This window comes from Micropterus salmoides, unplaced genomic scaffold (assembly GCF_014851395.1).
Source record: "Micropterus salmoides isolate LMB-PRFRI ecotype aquatic unplaced genomic scaffold, ASM1485139v1 Ms_hic_scaffold_1985, whole genome shotgun sequence".
Taxonomy (NCBI): Eukaryota; Metazoa; Chordata; class Actinopteri; order Centrarchiformes; family Centrarchidae; genus Micropterus; species Micropterus salmoides.
Window position 1 is genome coordinate 12,390 of NW_024041134.1, and position 17,624 is coordinate 30,013.

General features: G+C 38.8%; 1 protein-coding gene across 1 annotated transcript; it reads left to right on the forward strand.

Moving 5' to 3' along the window:
* The first annotated feature begins 869 nt into the window (after positions 1 to 869).
* Positions 870 to 15,532, forward strand: LOC119911252 (lysosomal alpha-glucosidase-like). Its single transcript, XM_038730064.1, has 21 exons — positions 870 to 1,029; positions 1,811 to 1,932; positions 2,455 to 3,027; positions 3,647 to 3,792; positions 3,968 to 4,133; positions 5,322 to 5,418; positions 5,966 to 6,085; positions 6,779 to 6,897; positions 6,996 to 7,127; positions 7,206 to 7,316; positions 7,823 to 7,936; positions 8,048 to 8,132; positions 8,231 to 8,348; positions 8,486 to 8,619; positions 9,051 to 9,202; positions 10,374 to 10,522; positions 10,613 to 10,754; positions 10,866 to 10,964; positions 11,787 to 11,951; positions 12,433 to 12,579; positions 13,876 to 15,532. Exons 2-21 carry the CDS (start codon positions 1,840 to 1,842, stop codon positions 13,936 to 13,938), a joined length of 2,925 nt encoding a protein of 974 aa, XP_038585992.1. The 5' UTR covers positions 870 to 1,029; positions 1,811 to 1,839; the 3' UTR covers positions 13,939 to 15,532.
* Positions 15,533 to 17,624: the final 2,092 nt, after the last annotated feature.

A 17,624-nucleotide genomic window follows, 5' to 3' on the forward strand; every position in this document is an offset into this window, starting at 1 on the left:
AGGAACAACATTAGTGATCGACATTTCAAAGAATTATGCTATAACAACATATAGATTATACTAAATAAGCCTGTCAAATAGGCCACTTAACACTGTACACATAACAGCACGTTCTGCTATAGGCTATATCAGACACTTTAAACCAATATTTGAGTAGTATCAATTTTAATTTCTTGAAACATTGAGCAATTTGAACTGCTAACTCAATCGTTTTAGAATTAGGCTTAAGTCTTGTCAATGGGGAAATATCTTTCAAAATAGACCACTAACTGTTCCCAGAAATAAATGTATTTTAATTTGATACAGTTTTATACTACTGATGATTATGTATTCTAATCTGATGGAAAGAACTGTTACCATTTAAAGCACATTTACAGGTAGTCAAGTCAAGTGGACAAATAGTTGTTCTGAATAATATCAGAACATCCCTCCTGTTGACCCTCCACTGCAGCAGCACACAGATCCACTCACTTTTGCACAGGTAGACTGTTCATTCACAGGCTTTACAAAACCAAAGCTGCTCCTGAATGCACCACTATTGCAAGGAAACACTCCGGACCCTTTACAGTTTTGAAAATAGGCCACTTGGCCAATCATAAATTAGTAACCTTATACAGGATAACCTTGATGACATAGTATTGTCATTAATAATACCGTAATATATAATATATGTTGATTACGTAATAATATATTGTCTGCTTCGTAGCATTAGGGAACTACAAACTGCATTAACCCTGTTGTAAAATAAATTTTACCTTGTACCTTGTATAAACACATAACGTGGAATTTGGAGTTCAGCTCACAAATCGAGTATCCGACATTCATATGAGCTTGTTAGGGGCTCCTAAACGGAAGTTGTCGAAATTCTGAGGTATGTTGAACGTGCCATGAAGATAAACAGACGCACGCCATGCAGACGGTTGACTCTATCAACGTTACGAATTACTTAGCTAATATAACGTTTATTTAAAGGAAAAGTTGCCCTGTGTGCTCTATTTTTAGTGTCTGTAAAATTCAAATGATATACGGGTAAGTTAAGCAATGCTGATGCTAACGCCCTTGTCAGCTAACGTTAGCTAAAGTTACACTACCTTTTAAGTAAGCTAACGCTAAAAAAACAAAACAAACGTTGCTACAAAAACGTACCGTTCTCGTGCGACTGGTTGTTTTCTCTTAACCATAATTACCGGGGTGTAGTGAGCCGGTCCGCAAAACTGTAATTTATTCAGTGGTCAAATTTGTCGTTGGTGAACTTTAACATTAACGTGATTGCACAGCTAGCTAACGTTAGCTACAACATATTGTTTTTAAGGACAAATGTGCAGAAGTTCGTAATGGCTCAACGTTAGACGATAATAACGCGAGATGTCACTAGAGTGTTGTGTTTGAGACATACACCAAGCCATGGTGTTTTATTTAAAAGTATAGCTGCTATAAATTATATATGCCGCAGTTAAAGAAGCAGCAGGACCCTAATATCAAGTTGGGATCATTAAACGTACTTGAGTTGATTATTGATGGCGTCATTGCGACGTTACTGTATGGAAACTTTTTTCGGCTAAATGTGTATTTTTATAGTGTTGTAATATATTCCTATTATAGTCCCCATAATTAATATGCACATCGTCTGCTTTCTGTTAACATATTTCCTCTGTTAAAGTGTCAAAATCAAACCATTAAAATCAAATGAAACTGTCATTTTTACTTCACCAGTTTGTATGCACACTTCTCCCACCAATTCCAAACAGTAGGAAATGAGATTTGCCTTCCTGAAATTGTTCTGCTGTCTCAATGTCTCTCATGTGCTCAGCCTCACTTTGACAAATACACGCTATCAGGATGGTGTCATACAAGCGGCTAAACCCAGAAGACGTTCAGTTTTCCAGTGCAGTTTTGTCAGAAGAGCCCCGTCCTGTCCATGAAGAAGTTCCAGTGAGTTCATATGTTCACGTATTCTGCCTCAAACTGTCTGCAGTCAGTTTTTAAAAGAGCAAAGGATTTGTGTCTTTCTGTGAATTTCACTTATTGCTGCAGAAACTTTGTGCTCTTTCCTCGGGCTGCCAGTGTTGCAAAATATATTTTAGAATCTAGACACATTAGTCTAATTATTTTATTGTCTGATAGTTTTAGTTTGATCTTCTTAAGAACATATATTGTTAATTGGTCAACCGAGAGAAAAATAATCTGCAACTAATTTGAAAATTGATCCAAAAAACAATGTTCATTTGCAGTCCTAGTCTATGTCTTTTATGGTTTAAGACAGGTTTAGACATTTTTACCCGAGATCTTGTTTATCTGTCCTGATTAAATCAAAAAGATCTCTCCTTGTAGCTTTGATAGTTACCCATACTGGAAAGGATCAGCTGTTCCTTTTTACAGGGATTAGTCTGGTTCCTCTTGATTAATTGCTTTTCTGAGTGTGTTGCTTATTTTATTTCTTTGTTGTGTTTTAAGATGCAGGAGCCAGAGGAAGCCTCCTTGCTTCCACAGAGGCCTTCATGCTCTGTCACCACAGGCCTCCTTGTGATTGGCGCCCTGCTGCTGCTCCTTTGTGGAGGCTGGCTATTGGGCATGTTGTGGCTGCACAGGCCGTCCAACCTACAGCCACATAGACCTCCGCCACCGGCCTCTGCACAAACACCAGACTCTCAAGTAAAAACAGGAGTAAATGACACTGCAGCTGCATTTCGCCGTGAGGCTTGCAGTTTAATCCCTGAGGCGTGGAGATTTGATTGCTACCCTGAAAGAGGGGTTATTGTGACCCGAGAGTTGTGTGAGGCAAGGAACTGTTGCTTTATCCCTGCATCCTCTCCCTCCTTCTCTGCCATCCGCCCATCAGGGAGAAATGGTATCCCTTGGTGTTTCTATCCTCCGGATTTCCCTTCCTACTCGCTTGTGTCAATAAACGACACAACCCTAGGACAGAAAGGTACACTCGTAAGGGACGTCAAAACATACTACCAGGCAGACATCCTCAATCTAGAGGTGGAGATACGTCATGAGACAGACACACGGCTACGTGTCAGGGTGAGTCAGTGTGTTACTCACACGGCATGCAGTTAATGTCTTTCCTCTTTATATCTATGCAGAGGACTTGTAGCATCATAAATGATATAACATCTATTTAAGGTTCATGTGATCATACTGATACATATATGAACATAAAACAATTCTGAAATGCATAATAGAGATGAGTCAGAATATTAAATGTATATATTTAATTTGTTAATGGTTTTTATAGTCATTATTTTACACCAAAATGCTCTGACATCATCGTGAACAACAGGTACAATAGGTATCACGTGCTTTGGAAAGCAACATAAAAATGTTCCTTTCCATAAATAATTTGACTGTCTTATTGACTGAAGACTCGTCATTACCTTTTAATTGTATAAAGAAATAGCAAACAATTACCATACAAACATAGACCGACACTATTGCTCACAGAACCTCACTGGTGTTCATTAATCTCTACATATTAAAACTGTACATGTGAGCAGACCCTGTGTACCAAGGTTTCATAGGCCAACAAGATCTGTGCCAGTGATTTAACCAGGTCATTGTAAAGCTACCGTCATAAACTTTATAGGTCTGTTGATTAAGTTGTTATTACACACCGCCGTTTTTCTCCTGTTTCTAAATCTAGATTACAGACCCTTCTAATTCACGGTTTGAGGTTCCAATCTCTGTTCCCAATCCCACCAAGAAAGCAGAAAGTCCAGAATACATCGTAGAGCTTTCAAAGCAGCCATTTGGTGTCGTCGTTAAGAGGAGCTCTACAGGAGCAGTGCTGTAAGTCTGACTTCAAGAGGCTACATTAGTGTGGGTAAAGAAAGGCTTATGGGCTTCTAGTGGACATGTATACTGGAAATTCTCCTAAGGCACGTTGTGAAAATAACCCACTCTGTGTTGTAATATCATAATTAACGATTTAACACTGTGTCCCCTTTCAACTGTTTCCTGTTAGTCTGAACACAACAGTGGCTCCTCTCTTCTATGCGGATCAGTTTCTCCAGTTCTCCACCTCCCTGCAGAGTCAGTTCATTTATGGCCTGGGCGAGCACCGCTCCACCTTTCTGCATGATGTCCACTGGAACACACTCACCATGTGGGCCAGAGATGTGCCTCCAATGGTATGAAAATGTCTGTTTTTGTCATTGTTCTGTTTGTAGTTACATAATTTTAACCCACAGACGGATATTTACTAGGGCTGAACAATTTTGGAAAATGTAATTGCAATTTTTTTTTTACCAATATTGCGATTGCGATTTAATATGCGGTTAATTTTTAAGCTCTTTACCTTCTGTATTATTCAAAACGGACAAGCAGTAAGTCAGTGTACAGTATGACCAACACAATATTGGATAGATTAAACACACACTGTTCTTTCTTGTGGGTCAGGCCTGTGTTATGATGAAATTATGATGACTAGTGATGCATTAATTGCATGAATTGTTATGAGCAATCGTGGAGAAGTAGCATCAAATTTGAATAATGGCATTAAATAATATGATATAATATCATCAGGTAGGCCCAACTACAGATCACAAGAAAAACGTTCACCACAGTGTGTTTTACAGTAAGCGCTCTTTCTGACTTGTGCATTTGGTCCGAAACTCTGTTTCACAGATATTTCCCGAGCTGACTGATGGCTCTGTGTGTGACGTAGACGCCGATTGCCACAATACGCTTACCTTACTACATGTGTCTTTCTGTTGTGCATTTTTCCTGTCTGCCAAAGCAGCGGATGTCCCGGCGATTTCACCCACCACCACCACGTTACCTGCAGGTGGTGGGTGCTAATTTCATTCCATGTGTGATATTAAAGTTTCTGTAGTGTCGGCTTCTGTCAAGCTTAGCTTAACGAAAATCTCGTTTTATCACATTGCGATAATACTGCAAATGCAATTAATCGTTCAGCCCTAATATTAACTTTCAGCTTGTCATAGCAGGCATTTGAATCTTCTAGAAAAAGCATAGGTGTTCCTAATAACATAAAGAATAGCTCAGTACTGTGTCCCAGTGACCCAGCTTGCACAGCATATATGACATGTTAAAACAGGAAAAACACAGGTGTATTTTCATAACATCCACAATGGCTGCATTCCACTTAGAAGAGGACCTTGCATGCTTGCTCACTGGAATAGCTTTTTGGGAAGCTTTTGAACTCAGCCATTGTTAATTCTGTTATTTAAACTTGTGCATTTTCTACTGTGACATGTCAAAATGTCTTGTGTGAAAAAGGCCAATATAAATAACATTCAGGATTTTTGTACAAATGAGATTAAATTTAATATCCTTATGTTCCTCTTACAATGCAGGAACAGACAAACCTATATGGAGCCCATCCATTTTACTTGGCAATGGAGGACGGAGGGAATGCACATGGCTTCTTCCTGCTGAACAGCAATGCAATGGGTCAGTCTGCTTGCCGCCCTGATAGTTCCACTTCAGGTTTCACTACGTGCACTAATACACATTAGTGTTAAAATCTGTGGTTTGCAGAGGTGGAAAAGTAGCTGATTCAGTGTCGCAACTGTACAGATGACAAGATTAAGCAATTTTATAAAAACAGAAGTCTGAAATGGCAGTTACCATCATGACTTTATGCAGTGTCACAAAAGTATGACTGTAGTGTCAGTAAATATCAACTTTCCAGTGTTGTATAAAGAGGTAATTCAGAGGTCATGTTGTATTTGCAAACAAAGATACTGGGCATTTCTAACTGAAAGGTTAAATTAGTTTGCAAACTTAGTCATAGTTTCATTGGTTTCCTTGCCATCATCATAAGGAATGTTGAAACTTTCATTTTAATGTAGTTTTGTTCTAGTGTGTGTGTGTGTATGTGTGTATGTATGTATGTATAATCAGTCGTGCATATCTATAGGCGTGCATATCTCAGTGGTCCTAATGCTTACTCAGAAGAATAACAAGTGTTTCATCAGTATTTCTTCTGTTTCATCAGATGTGGTCCTCCAGCCTGCCCCAGCCGTCACCTGGCGTACTATTGGTGGAATCCTTGACTTTTACGTTTTCCTCGGTCCTGATCCTGGTTCAGTGATTGAACAATACGTGGAAGTCATTGGTCAGTAGGAGTTTTCTAGGATGTGGGAATGCTGTGTACATTAGCTGCACGACCTGAAACATATTCCTGTCTTAAAGGAATATGTCACTTACTTTTTGCAACTGTTACTCACTTAAAGAGATTCACACTGAGATACTCCTGTTGAACAGTAGCAACTGTTGATCGTAGTACCGATCCAACCAATCGACGTTGTATCAGATTACCTGAAAGAGTAAAATTACCATAAGCAGACATACCCCAGGGTACATAGCTATGAACAGCTTCAGATTGCTGAAGCTTGAAACATCTCTCAGTAAATTAGCTACTTTGCCTTCCTCCTCTGTTTTTAAGCAGAAATTGTTCACCACCATACATAACCACAACACTCTGTAAATAACAAACTAACTATAACATAAAAATACATGTATTAACAGTGTTTGAACAGAAAAGACTGAAGTAAAAAATCTCTGCAACAGCCTGCTTCTGTATCCAGTATGGCAGTTTGATCCACATAAACTGAGGGAAGTAGTAAAGCACACTACAGATCATGGCTGTGTGGGTTGATCTTCATAGTTTTTGCTATATAGCTCTGTCCAGTGTACCCAATTCTGTTAACCCCAGAGTTTGTTTCCCTCAATCCTGCATTTGTAACTGATGGTATCCTCCTTCCTTATTCACGCTTGTCTCTCTCTCCACCCCTCTATCTTTCTACAGGCTACCCAGCAATGCCCATCTACTGGGCTTTAGGCTACCATCTCTGTCGCTGGGGTTACAACACTAGCAATTCTACCTGGGAGGTTGTCAAGAGCATGAGGAATAATAGGATACCCCAGGTAAATTTTAACCAGCAAACTGTTTGTTTTGTGTGTCTGTCAGCATGTGTTTTACATTTTTTTGTAAATTAATTTTTTGTGTGTTGATTATTTCACAGGACGTCCAGTGGAATGACATCGACTACATGGACCAATTTATGGACTTCACTTTTGACTCAACAAAGTTTGCCACACTGCCTGATCTGGTGAAGGACCTGCACGCTCATGACCAGCGCTACGTCATGATCCTGGTACACAGGAGTTTGTATTTGTATTCATTGGTGTGTTGATTTGATGTGTTTTTATGACAGTTGTGTCTCAACCTGCAGGATCCAGGTATCAGCAGCACACAGCCTGAGGGCTCATACTGGCCGTACGATGAAGGGATGAGGAGAGGTGTTTTTATCAAAGACGCTGAAGGAAAAACACTTATAGGGAAGGTGAGACACTAGATCCTTTAATGATAAAAGGTACAAGGTCCATGGTAGTTTGTTTATCATTATACATGTAGTCCCTTCATGCAACACACACAGAACTTAACAGATAATTAAATGTGTAATTAAAATACGTTAAAATATAAAATCCAAAAAAGCAAAAGCAAACCTTTTAGTAGCAGCCATAAGTCCAAGCTGGGCCAACATGGCTCCTATCCTTGCTCTCTTTTCTGGTACCTTGTCCGGTTGCTCTGGCTGGTGGATCGTCTAATGTCTGCTGCTCTTCAATCCAAAACCCTGTCTTCCACTTCCAATGGCTGTATTTCTATCATAGGTAGCGTGTTTCTGCAATAAAGCTGGAAAAAAACAGATGAAAAACAAAATTGTATTGAAGTTTGAAGGCAACTGACAGCGCACATAGATGTAGATATGATGTTTCAAAAATGTCCTCTGCCTCCAAGAGTAAATGTTAATGATGAAAGGGAAATACTATTCTCCATCTCTTCCTCTAGGTGTGGCCTGGTCTGACAGCATATCCTGATTTCTCTGATGATGTGACACATGAATGGTGGCACGACAACCTTCAGAGGTTTCATGAGAAGGTGCCGTTTGACGGATTATGGATTGTAAGTATAAAAATGAAAGATCCTATTGAAGAATTGACTTTAATGATTATTATCGTGGCTTTCTGCATTTCATGATATCCTCTTCCTGACCTTTGTCTCATTTGATTTTAGGACATGAACGAGCCATCAAATTTCCTGGATGGGTCTACCAATGGCTGTCCGTCAAACAGTCTTGAAAATCCGCCTTACACACCTGGTGGGAGATGCAGATCTAAAGCACAAATCACAAAACAAACATAACATGTTCACAATTATAGAGTGTATATTGTCAAAATTGTGTCCTTTTCTTTTTAGGCATACTAGGAGGTTTGCTAAGAGCCAAAACTCTGTGTGCCACTGCACAGCAAAAGCACTCCATACACTATAACATGCACAGCCTCTATGGACTTATGGAAGCTAAGGCGTCTGCCAGGTCAATATCTGGGACACACGCAACATAGATGAAACACCAAAAGATTTTTACACTACATGAACAAATTACAAAACAATGTGTGTCTTAAATCTTCTGCTTGTCCATTGTATTTTCTTGCTCTGTGTCCTCTTGTCCAGCGCTCTGAAGAAGATCACGGTGAAGAGACCTTTTGTAATCTCACGCTCCACCTTCCCCAGTCAGGGGATGTACTCTGGTCACTGGCTGGGAGACAACAGGAGCCAGTGGAAAGACCTGTACACTTCTATAGCAGGTTAGATCCTTCAGACACATGTATTACTCATTTTCTGCTGAATGAATTATTGCCAGCTACGAATATTTAGACAAAGCTGAAGTTTGGTTAAAAAAAAAATAATCTAACTATGCAATGCCAATGCAGTGGACGGGGACACAGGTTATTATCAAAGTATTAAAAATATATAAACCTGCTCACATACATACTACTGCTTTTCCAACCTTTATCCAGACTTTTAAAATGTGTTTGACCTAAATCAACAAAAGGGGTACTTCAAGTTTATTTTTCCTGAAGCTTCATTTATATTTTTTTTATATAAAAATCAACTTTATTTCCAGAAACAGCAGGCAGCTATTTTCAGTAAATGAAAATAATGAAATTGTACATCTGCTGGTTTAATAATGGTACTCTGTCTCAGACTCTTCCCACCTTTGTTTTGTCTCCTTCAGGTATCTTGACCTTTAACCTTCTGGGCATCCCGTTGGTGGGAGCAGATATCTGTGGCTTCAGTGAGGAGCCGCAGGAAGAACTCTGTGTCCGCTGGACGCAGCTGGGAGCTTTCTATCCCTTCACACGCAACCACAACGCCATCGACTTGAAGGTAAGATCTTAACATCACTGCTCCATGTCACCACAAAGTACAATGTTTAAAAAGTTTTAAACTCTTAAATCTATTAAATTCATACGCATTGCACCTTTAAAACATTGTAGTACCAACTGAAGTATGACAACACCAAAGCAAATTTCTTTGATTCTGATGATACCGTATTTATTTTACTGTAGACTGTCCTTCACTCCATTTTAGATTTTTTTTTTTTAGGGATGCACTGAATGTTCAGCCACCGAAATTAATCGGCTGGAAATAGTAAAAATAGCACTTTCGGTGTTCGACCTAATAAGTCAAAAAGCCGATTAAATTTTGCCGAACAATTACGTTGACATGTCAGCAGTGTGTTTACAAGTGCCCGAGAAAGACGCATAAATGGCCGTTTGCAGACTCTGTTCTGCTGATTTGTCTCCTAGCACATCCACTCCATCTGTGGCTGACTTCTTAGAAAAGGCAACAAATGATCTGACCCGCTTTGAGTGTTTCTGTAACTCATTTCTGAGAAGACGATTAAGCCAGCCGCACCTAAATTTGGAGTGCACATGTATTCAAGCCTTTGTGGTAACTGAAGCGGACAAAAGCAAGCTGACAGGCAGGTTAGCGACTTTATCCTGTCAATTTCTCTCTTTACAAAGACAAGTGTGGCAGTATGAGAGTCCTACTGAAGAGAGGCTGTGAAGTCTTCATGTTACACGATACGAGAACCACATACAACATTTTTTATCAAATTGGGTCGGACTTGATGAATGTAGCGTGATGATACCATAGACTGTATGATACACGTGTGACAATGTCCGGTTTTCAAAATAAGATATCCATACAGTTTGGAAATAAGATTAATTGGATTATATTCACAGAAAGTATAAAACATATTACATGTGTACATTAAAAGTAAATAGACACATGTCATTTACTTTCCCGGACTTTACTTTACCTCTTGGGCCTCGGACCCACCCAACATAGTCTCTCCAAATCCTGTGGGAAACACTGAATAAAAAACACATTTAATATATGCAGTGCTAAAAAAAATGGCAAAAATGTGAATGTAGGCCTGCTTGCTCGGTGTTCGGCAAATTTTCATTATATTCAGTTTCGGCTTCGGCCAAGAATTTTCATTTCGGTGCATCTCTATTTTTTCTCTGTTTGATTTATTTTAAATTTACAGCCTCAAGACCCAACAGCTTTCAGCCCTCTGGCTCGTTCAGCCATGAAGCAGGCTCTGCTGCTGCGTTATTCCCTCTACCCTGTGCTCTACACTCTCTTCCATCACGCACATGTACACGGACACACTGTTGCACGGCCAATTATGTTTGAGTAAGTAATGCTATTTTATTTAGCTTGAATTTGATTTGCTAATTTGGCTGATGATCGTCGCCTTACTGCGTGTATCCTCATACTCAAAAGGTTCCCAAAAGATGTAAGAACCTATGGGATTGACAAACAGTTTCTATGGGGGAAGAGTTTATTAGTGACACCAGTATTGGATCCTGGAGTCGATTATGTGGATGGTTACTTCCCAGAGGGTCTGTGGTATGACTACTACACGGTAAGACCCAAACTTCTACTCTCAACATTTAGCCTAATATGAGTATACAGGGAACAAAAGGGTGTAAACCGGAAACTAACAATATTTGTCCACGTGGTCTCTACTTCCTAGGGTGACTCTTTGCACAGTAAGGGTGAAGAACTTCGACTCCATGCACCTCTAGATAAGATCAACTTGCATTTGCGTGAGGGCTCTGTTATACCAACACAGGTAGATAGGATTCATGGTTCAATTTACATTGTTGTTGTTTCTGAATGATTATACATTTTCTCACTTATACGTAGGTCCCTTTACACTGTTCAACTTTGGCCTTCTACAGTCAAAAGTTGTGGTGAAATCTTTGGTTGTCAATCCAAAACGGTGGACCTAGCTGTCCACCAACGGACAATTTACAGCTTTAAAAATTTAGAACCAGAATCTCACCATGTGACTGTTGCTACGACCCATATTTACAAACCAACCCATCCGTGTATGACATAAAATGAAGCAGAACAATGCTACTGTTAAAAACATATTTACCTCAACTTCAGAGTTGGCATTTAATGCTGCCCTCTTCTCCCTGGTTGCCACCGGGTCCACCATCTCCTCCTCTTTTGAGGCTTTCAGTGCATATAAGTGCCAGCCCAGTTACTGCTTGCATCTGTTTTTCTTGTAAATTGGGGTGTAACTATTCAGCAATACATACACTGTAGATTTGGTTTCTTGGGCTGAAGTTTTGAGATGTTTGCAGCTTCTGTTGCCTCCTTAAAATAGTGGGAGTTAATTGCAAGTTGTCCTCAGTTTTACAAACATTGAAAATGAGTTTTTAAAACAGTCTTCTTTAAGTCCGCACCACAAAAAAAGGTCTTTTTGTGATTTGGGTGAACTGGCCCTTTTATCCTAAGTCTGAAAAACAAATCTTGACCATTTGTGATGTTCTTGGGATAATTAATGTGTCACACCTGACATTTTTGTGGATCTGACATATACACACCCTACAGTCTGTACATTATTTTCTAATGCCACTTTTTTTCTCCACGTATGTGTGTACAGGCGCCTAACCTGACCTTGTGGGTAAGCAGCGGTCAGCCTCTCCATCTGGTTTCAGCTCTGTCTGAGGATGGTTCAGCCAGTGGAGATCTTTTCTGGGACGACGGAGAAAGCATTGACACCTATGAGAACAAGAAATACTCCTACATCGTCTTCAGTGTTGCTCAGGTGCTCAGACTTAAAAGAAAAAAAAGTATCTGCCACTGGCTGATTCCAGCTTGCTTTGTCTACTTCAGTTTGTGATTACCCACATTTCTCAGAATGCCTCCACTGCTCCATTATTTTTTCTCGAGCTAGTTACCAACTTTGTCTGTATAAAGTTTGGTGCTGGGCAGGAAGCATACAGTGGGTTTATCAGTGACGACTGTTGGTTTTACATTCTGCAACTTTCCTGGTTCACAATGAGCTGAGAGATGCCAAATAACTCCATAGAGCTGAGGTGACCTACAGAGTCGGGTGATAATTCTCTGTGGGTTTATCATGAGCAACCCCTTTCACATTATACATAGTAAATAAATAGATCTACCTTTTGACTTTGAATCATTTTTATAAAAAAATATTGATTAGTGCATCTTGAATGTCCAGTTTATAAGCAATATTCATCTAAATATTTGTCGCGATGTAACCCGTCCATTTGCTTATTTTGTAGAACGTGATGACATCACATGTTCTTCATAGCAACGTGGAAGCTACATACATTACTGTGGAGACCGTCTCCATCTACGGTGTGAAGCAGACGCCTGACGCAGTGCTGGTGAACTCCCAAGTTGCAACGTTCACATACAGAGCCAACCAGGTAAGCTTAGGGGTCAGGGGTGAACACACAGACGGAGAAAACCGGATACTGTTTTTGTACTTGATGTTCACGTTGAGTCACTTAGGCTTAATTGACTTAGATGGATTTAGCCACTAACATGAAGTGGTACGGTCCTGGTGACAAATCACACGCACCACAACAACCAGGGACATGCAGAGAATCTTTCATCTAATTACACGCAAGATATAGCCAATATTGTTTATTTATTTAGCTGTCATTGTTTAAATGTACCACTGTTTGTTTCACATTTATGTGGCAGCAGTGGTTAAAAACATATTAATATCTTAAAGTAAAATTAGCAAAACCAGATGTAAACTTACAGAAAGATTAATAACAAGGTGTAATTAAAGGTTCAGTGTGTAAGTTTTAGTGGCATCTAGTGGTGAGGGTTGCGAATTGCAACTCAGGTTGCATTCATGAGGTCCTCGGATGGTCCCATTTTCCGAGTTGTGAAGTCGTTCACTGGATGTGACCATATATGGACAAGACGGTGGAGCTAATGGCTCTGTGTGGGGCTAGATATCATGCTTAGATAGGCGCATCTGTAATTCATGTCACTTCTAATAAACCAGTCAACTACTACTAGTAGTACTACAACTACTACTAACGTTACGTTACGTTGTTGTTCTTCTTCGCACATATTCAACGTAGTGACGAAAGCACTGTGTCGAGCCATTTGTCCATTTGGGCTACTGTAGAAACATGGCGACGGTGTATGTAAATAGAAGTGGCTCATTCTAAGGTAATGAAAACATAACGGTTCATTATATAAGGTCTTTATACACCACTAGTTATGGATATTACATTGCGTTTCTGTCAAAAGATCCTCAATATTACACACTGAACCTTTAAAGTATGAAAACCTGATCATATGTTTTTCTGTAGAATCTAAATCTGAGAAGTAACAATAGCTGTGAAATAAATGTAGTGGTGTAAAATGTACAATATTTCTCTCTAAAGTGTAGTGAAGTAGAATTATAAAATGGAAATAAAAAGTAAAGTTCCTCAAAATTGTACTGAAGTCACGTACTTGGTAACTTTACATAACTGTGTTTTAATACAGTGTGCTGTATTCACCTAGCTAGGTGCAAATGTATACTTTTTTAAATTTAAAGTGGATCCAGGTATTGAAGGTATTAAAGAGTGTCATGATACTTTGTCTGCAGTACATGAGTTGTGTAGTTGTAAGGTTAGCACCTTTTATGGAGGAGGCTTTTGGTTTTTATCAGAATAAAATTGTTTATGCTAAAATGATGTGTTTGCTTGCCTCTGCAGGTGTTAACAGTTGTAGATCTTGGTCTCAACCTCAGTCAGAACTTCACCATCAGCTGGATGTAATGAATCAATTTTTTGTAATTGTTGGTTTAACTTTCTCTTGGCTATTTAAGTTCCAAACTGGCACACAGTGAAGTCTATAAATCTAATGACTGATGTTGCTTTTTAGTGTTTTGCCTTTGTGCTCCAGAACACTGGAGGTTAAAGGGAAAAATAACTGAGGTTAAAGTGAACAGTGTGGGACTTGTAGACCTTTTTACCTCTTTAGGAAACTCTGCATAAAAACACGTTGCTTCCAAAACTGTTCAATCAACCCCTCAAATTAGTCAGCACCTTAACCTCATAGTCATTATTTCAGATCTAATGTGAAGGAGTACAGAGACACAACAAAGTGTCTGTTGAGAAACGATGAACAGGTGAAAGTGTGGGTACACTGGAGAGAGTCAAGTTGGTGTTAATCATATTTATAGTGCGACATTTAAGAAATGGACAAAAGCATTTCTGTATACATGAAGGCTTCTGAAACAAAGGTATGCAATCACTGACCTACAGTAGTCTGGACACTTAATATCTGTGTGGGTAAATGTATTGTTTGATAAGTTATTGCTGAACTGTCACCTAATTTACACGTAAAGCTTCCTTGGTAAGGTATTTTAGTTCAATTTTAGGTTTTTAGTTCAGTTCACAGATCAAATCTTTATTTTTTTGGGCAAAGTGATTATGTGCAATAAGTGAAAGGATGATCAATCTTCCTTAAAATATGACAAGTCTGAATATATGTTCATGATGTAAAATATTGTATGTGCTTGAATGGTGTTTACAGCCTATTTCTGCACTAATTGGTACTGCTGTATTGTAAAGGTGGATGCAGGTGCCTTATGATTCTGTTTTGTGTGTTTTTGAGCATCTCTGGGTTCCAGATGATCCTTTTGTTCAGCCTGTTTTTAACGCTAATGATCATAGGACTGCTCTGCATGAGGATCACTTTAACTGCTACTTTAACTACAGTATACTAGACCAGCCATAAGTGTTCTGCAGTCATTATACCATGAATTTCCTTAGCACTGGTTTTCCAACCTCTGATGGCAGAATATAACTAACACCTAAGACTGGATTCATTTCATAAGCCGATCGAGTGAATTTTTCTAAACAGCAAAGATCATTCTGGTTAAATTTGACCTTGATGCTGTGAAAATCTGATTTGAATGTATAGTCTTTCTCACACAACAGCTGTGAAAAGCGTGCATCTTTAGAATACCAGATTAAATTGTTCTAGAAATGCAGTCAATGCATGTGTGCTATAAAGCAAACTACGCAAAATCCGTTTTTAAGCATGTAAAGACAAATATACAGAGTATATTTTACCATCATTTATGTTTAGGTAACTCAAGTTATGACCACAAAATTTTCTGTATTTTATGATAAATTCTTGTGTTTTAATTTTTGGGTTTAGTTGCTCAAATTTTATTATATGAACAATATGAAAACTACTGCCATTTTATTTTATAATATGTCTTGAGGCCTCAAAAGTTAAAGAAAAAGGAAATTAGGTGATTCCCACACTCTTGCCTTGACCCCTGTCACCTTACACATTTTTTTTTCCCATTTATCTTTTCATTAATAAAGAAAACTTTTGAGCCCTGTTGTGGTCAGCAGATTTCTTTGAACTTGTTTTCTTTGACCCTGAGGTGCTGGAACACATGGGTGCCACTAGAGGACACAATATTTCAGTGCTGTGGTGATTGTTGGGATCATTCTTCACATCAGATACAGTTGCTTCCCCAGAGGCTGAAAAAATGTCATATCAGATTTTATATATTTGCCAGTTTTAATTGCAGATATTTTTTTCGTGTTTGAAATCCAAAGTAGAAATTGAAAGAAATGTGAATAACAAATTATCTTTCTCGTCTCTGCAGCTCTGCTCAAAGCTGCCTTGAGCAAGGCATTTAAACCACATCAGGTGTAAATACTCCAAGTAAGGGGTTAAACTACAGACAGTTTCAATGTAATATCGAAATATGGGTGTCTTTTAATAAAAGTGTTATAGAGTGAACTACAACCTTTAAACTAAGAAATGGCAAGATATGTGATTATGATTTACCTGATCTACTTTACTGCAGTTACTGTTGGAGCCATTATGAAGGTTGAAATCCTTTTGTGCATTGGCTGAAATTATCAAATTCGTATTCAGTATTTTATATATTCTTTATATTTAAAAAATGTATCCCATCTTCCTCCTGTTGTCTTTGCAGCAGAAGTGTTTCAGGCTGTTGTTTTTCAACACCTCTTATTGTTTCTCTACCTTCTTCATCAGTGTTCCTCTTTAATCAGCTCTCCATCCTACTGCAGCCTCTCGGTGTGTGTTTTTAGCTTCCACCATTATAAACCCAGTGTTTATGTAGATAGCGAATTCATTAAGATACATGGGATCGACTGAGGACTGAGTTAAATTAGCTTGTCCCTTAAAAATTAAATAAATAATTTCTAGTGTTTGAGGCTCTCCATAGAAACTAACCAGAAAACAAGCTGTAAAGTGAAAGAAGACCTGAAGAAAAGCCAAAGAAAAAGACTGGATCTCATGAGTCATGACAACAAACAAGTATTTGATTGTCCCCAACACATGCACGCGCACTCACACACCAGCTCCAGAAAGTGAAAGCAAACAATGTGTCCCATATTCCCCTCTGATAGCGAGGTTGAATTATCCTCCACCACTGATAGACTCACAATAGACATGCTTTTATTGGCTCTGTGCAAACGTTCACAGGCTAACTGTTTCCAGATGGCAGTTTGTGGAGGGCAGATATATCATTCAACAGAGGGGGAGGAGAAAGCAGAGAGAGAAAGAGGCAGAGACAGAGCAGTGGGGGTCTGTCAAAAGCATTCTGCTCTACTGACGAGGGCATTTCCTGTCTGGATTTGGGAGGATTAAGTATTTGTGCGTGGGGGGGGTGTTTGTATGGTCAGTATGTGGAGAGTGGGACAAAGTTCTTCACAGGACTTTTGGGGGATTCTGTTCATGTTTAATTTGAACAATCATACTTGTAAAGGTATATTTAGGAGGAATGGAAAGTGATTTAGTGTCAGGTTATACACATTTTAGAGAAACGCCCCACTGTTGCCAGATTGTGTTTCAGTCTGGGCTTTCTGAGGTGGCTTGATTAGTCAAGTTGAGTCATATTTATATAGTTTATTTCATGCTGAAAGCTTGACAATACACTTCACAAAAAATATTTTTGTTACATGTTCAATTTCATTGTAATCATTTTTGGTACGTTATTACATAGGAGACTCTCGGGGGTCATAAAAAAGCTGAAACCAGCTTCATTGTTCAGTTGTTACTTTTCTGTTTGGATATTTTTTAACGTGATTTAGTAGTCTCAAACCAACAAAAACAGTACAACAACACAAACTATGTGTGTTGTTGTACTGTGTGTGCGTGCTCCTTCTGTTCGCTTACCTTTACCTTCCATCAACACTGTCAGTTTTTTGCATTAGCATGCTAACATGTGCTACTTAGCACTAGACACAATGTACCAGAATCAGAAGGAGCTTTATTGCCAAGAAGTGTTTCACACATATGAGGAATTTGCTTTGGTGATAAGGTGCTACACGTAGACAAACATACAGTTGACATAAATGAATGTAGAAATATATAAATATGGAATAGACCAGAAAATGTAGGCTACTGCTGAGGCAGATAGCCGTGTGATTAGTTTTGTTAGTATTTGTTCATAAACCGAAGTATT

What these genes read in the sequence shown, in the direction of transcription:
- LOC119911252 (XM_038730064.1), top strand. Translation starts at nt 1,840, where the DNA reads ATGGTGTCATACAAGCGGCTAAACCCAGAAGACGTTCAGTTTTCCAGT. An exon ending in CCTGTACACTTCTATAGCAG is followed by an intron (nt 8,620 to 9,050) that starts GTTAGATCCTTC and finishes TGTCTCCTTCAG; the next exon opens with GTATCTTGACCTTTAACCTT. An exon ending in ACAACGCCATCGACTTGAAG is followed by an intron (nt 9,203 to 10,373) that starts GTAAGATCTTAA and finishes TTAAATTTACAG; the next exon opens with CCTCAAGACCCAACAGCTTT.